At 55.2% G+C, this 2,293-nt stretch overlaps 1 protein-coding gene across 1 annotated transcript; it reads left to right on the plus strand.

Annotated features, from left to right (window-relative positions):
* The first annotated feature begins 534 nt into the window (after nt 1–534).
* Nucleotides 535–1,471, plus strand: LOC134434485 (olfactory receptor 14C36-like). The gene has a single exon (XM_063183138.1). The coding sequence runs from the start codon at nt 535–537 to the stop codon at nt 1,465–1,467; it is 933 nt and encodes a 310-aa protein (XP_063039208.1). The 3' UTR covers nt 1,468–1,471.
* The last annotated feature ends 822 nt before the right edge of the window (nt 1,472–2,293 follow it).

Genomic DNA, 2,293 nt, shown 5'->3' on the forward strand with positions numbered 1-2,293 from the left:
TAAAGTAGATTATACAGGGAGCACACTGAGTCAGGGACTGCATGCAAGGGGAAATCCTGCTTTATTAATCTACTGCTCCGGGTTGTCTGAGTGGGAAATTGCACATCAATATTTATCTCTAAGTTCAGGGTGAGAAATTTTTTTTTCTGAAATCATTCGAAATCAGGAAGTTAGAGACATTAGCACAGGACAACTCAGAGGCAGCATCAATGATGCTTTTCAAGCCCCGTCAGAGTTGCTCTGATGGTTCTGCAGAGCCACAGCTGCCCCTGGGCAGTGCCTGAGATGGGAGGGGTCTGCAGGGCAGAGCTAAGCCCCCAGGGCTGGGCTGGGCTCTGGCAGCACTGGCAGGGCCCAACCCTGGGCACAGAGAAGCAGCTGCGGGCAGGGACATCTCCAGGCAGCAGAGCCCCGGGCAGGCAGTGGGGGGAAAGTAAAGTGCCCCCAGGCTGTGCTGGGATATTTCAAGTCCTCTCCAAACCCAGCTAATCCATTATTACATTTTTTACAGATCCCCATGTCAAGGCACAGCAAATGTCCAACAGCAGCTGCATCAGCCACTTCCTCCTGCTGGCATTGGCAGACACGCGGCAGCTGCAGCTCCTGCACTTCTGCCTCTTGCTGGGCATCTCCCTGGCTGCCCTCCTGGGCAACGTCCTCATCATCAGCGCCATAGCCTGCGGCCACCACCTGCACATGCCCATGTTCTTCTTCCTGCTCAACCTGGCCCTCGCTGACCTGGGCTCCATCTGCACCACTGTCCCCAAAGCCATGCAAAATTCCCTCTGGGACACCAGGAACATCTCCTACACAGGATGTGCTGCACAGCTCTTTTTCTTTGTGTTCTTCATTGGAACAGAGTTTTCTCTCCTGACTGTCATGTGCTACGACCGCTACGTGTCCATCTGCAAACCCCTGCACTATGGGGCCCTCCTGGGCAGCAGAGCTTGTGCCCACATGGCAGCAGCTGCCTGGGCCAGTGGCTTTCTCAATGCTCTCATGCACACAGCCAGTACATTTTCCCTGCCCCTGTGCCATGGTAATGCCCTAGGCCAGTTCTTCTGTGAAATCCCCCAGATCCTCAAGCTCTCCTGCTCCAATTTCTACCTCAGAGAACTTGGATTTCTAGTGTTTTCCATCTCCTTAGGACTGGGATGTTCTGTGTTCATTGTATTTTCCTATGTGCAGATCTTCAAGGCTGTGCTGAGGATCCCCTCTGAGCAGGGACGGCACAAAGCCTTTTCCACCTGCCTCCCTCACCTGGCCGTGGTCTCCCTGTTCCTCAGCACTATCATATTTTCCTATCTGAAGCCCCCGTCCATGTCCTCCCCATCCCTCGATCTGGTACTTTCAGTTCTGTACTCGGTGGTGCCTCCAGCCCTGAACCCCCTCATCTACAGCCTGAGGAACCAGGAGCTCAAGGCTGCAGTGTGGAGATTGATGACTGCATGCTTTCAGGGACAGTAAATTGCTGGACAATTTTTGCAAATAACTTGTAATAAAAGTAATCTTTCATACTTCTTCTTGGTTTGGTTGTGGGGATTTTTTTCCCTTGTTTTAGTTTTACATATTTTAAAAAAATAAATGTCATTGCTTGTGCCATTTCTCATTTTGTTTCTCTCCATCTTCCCTGTGGCCACAGACTGTGTCAATGAGGGGCTGCACTCTCAGTGGCTTTAAAGGAACTAAATGATCTCCCAGCAGAGTTTTCTGCAGAGATCCCCCTTTTGTTGCCTTCTCTGGAGCTGCAGCAGCAATGTCTGTGTGCAGAGCTGGGGGCAGATCAGTGCTGGCCAATCGGCTGTGCCCAGCAGCAGCAGCACTTGGTGTTGCCAGTGCTGCTGCCGTGGCCCTGCCCCGCTGCCCTGGTGGCCCTGGTGTTGCTGTAGGGCCTGAGTGCTCTCGGCGCCAGGCACAGCCCTGGGGGTAGCAGTGCCAGGGCTGCAGCAGGGACAGGCCATGGGCACTGCTGGGGCAGCGTAGACGCCTCAGTCAAGGGCCTGGGGGCTCCAGGCTCCTTGCCCAGCCTCTCTCAAGAACACGGCCATGCCAATGCTCAGCACAGAAAAGCCCCGTGAGCAGCCCCAGGCTGGCCGTTGGCAGGCTGGGGGCAAACAGCATGGCTGGGGCTCTGCAAGGGCCCTGGGGCAGACGGGAAGGAGCAGCAGAGCAGGGGCTGATCCATCCCCAGGGCGCTGGACAGCCCAGGGCAGCGTCCCAGAGCGTCCTCATGGAGCTGCCAACAACATCCCCCCTCTGCAGCCCTGGCCTCTCCCCCAGCTCACACAGGTGC

Source organism: Melospiza melodia, unplaced genomic scaffold, assembly GCF_035770615.1.
Source record: "Melospiza melodia melodia isolate bMelMel2 unplaced genomic scaffold, bMelMel2.pri scaffold_37, whole genome shotgun sequence".
NCBI classification, from domain to species: Eukaryota; Metazoa; Chordata; class Aves; order Passeriformes; family Passerellidae; genus Melospiza; species Melospiza melodia.

Excerpts from the sequence above, each read along its gene's own strand:
- LOC134434485 (XM_063183138.1), top strand. The coding sequence starts at position 535 with ATGTCCAACAGCAGCTGCATCAGCCACTTCCTCCTGCTGGCATTGGCA.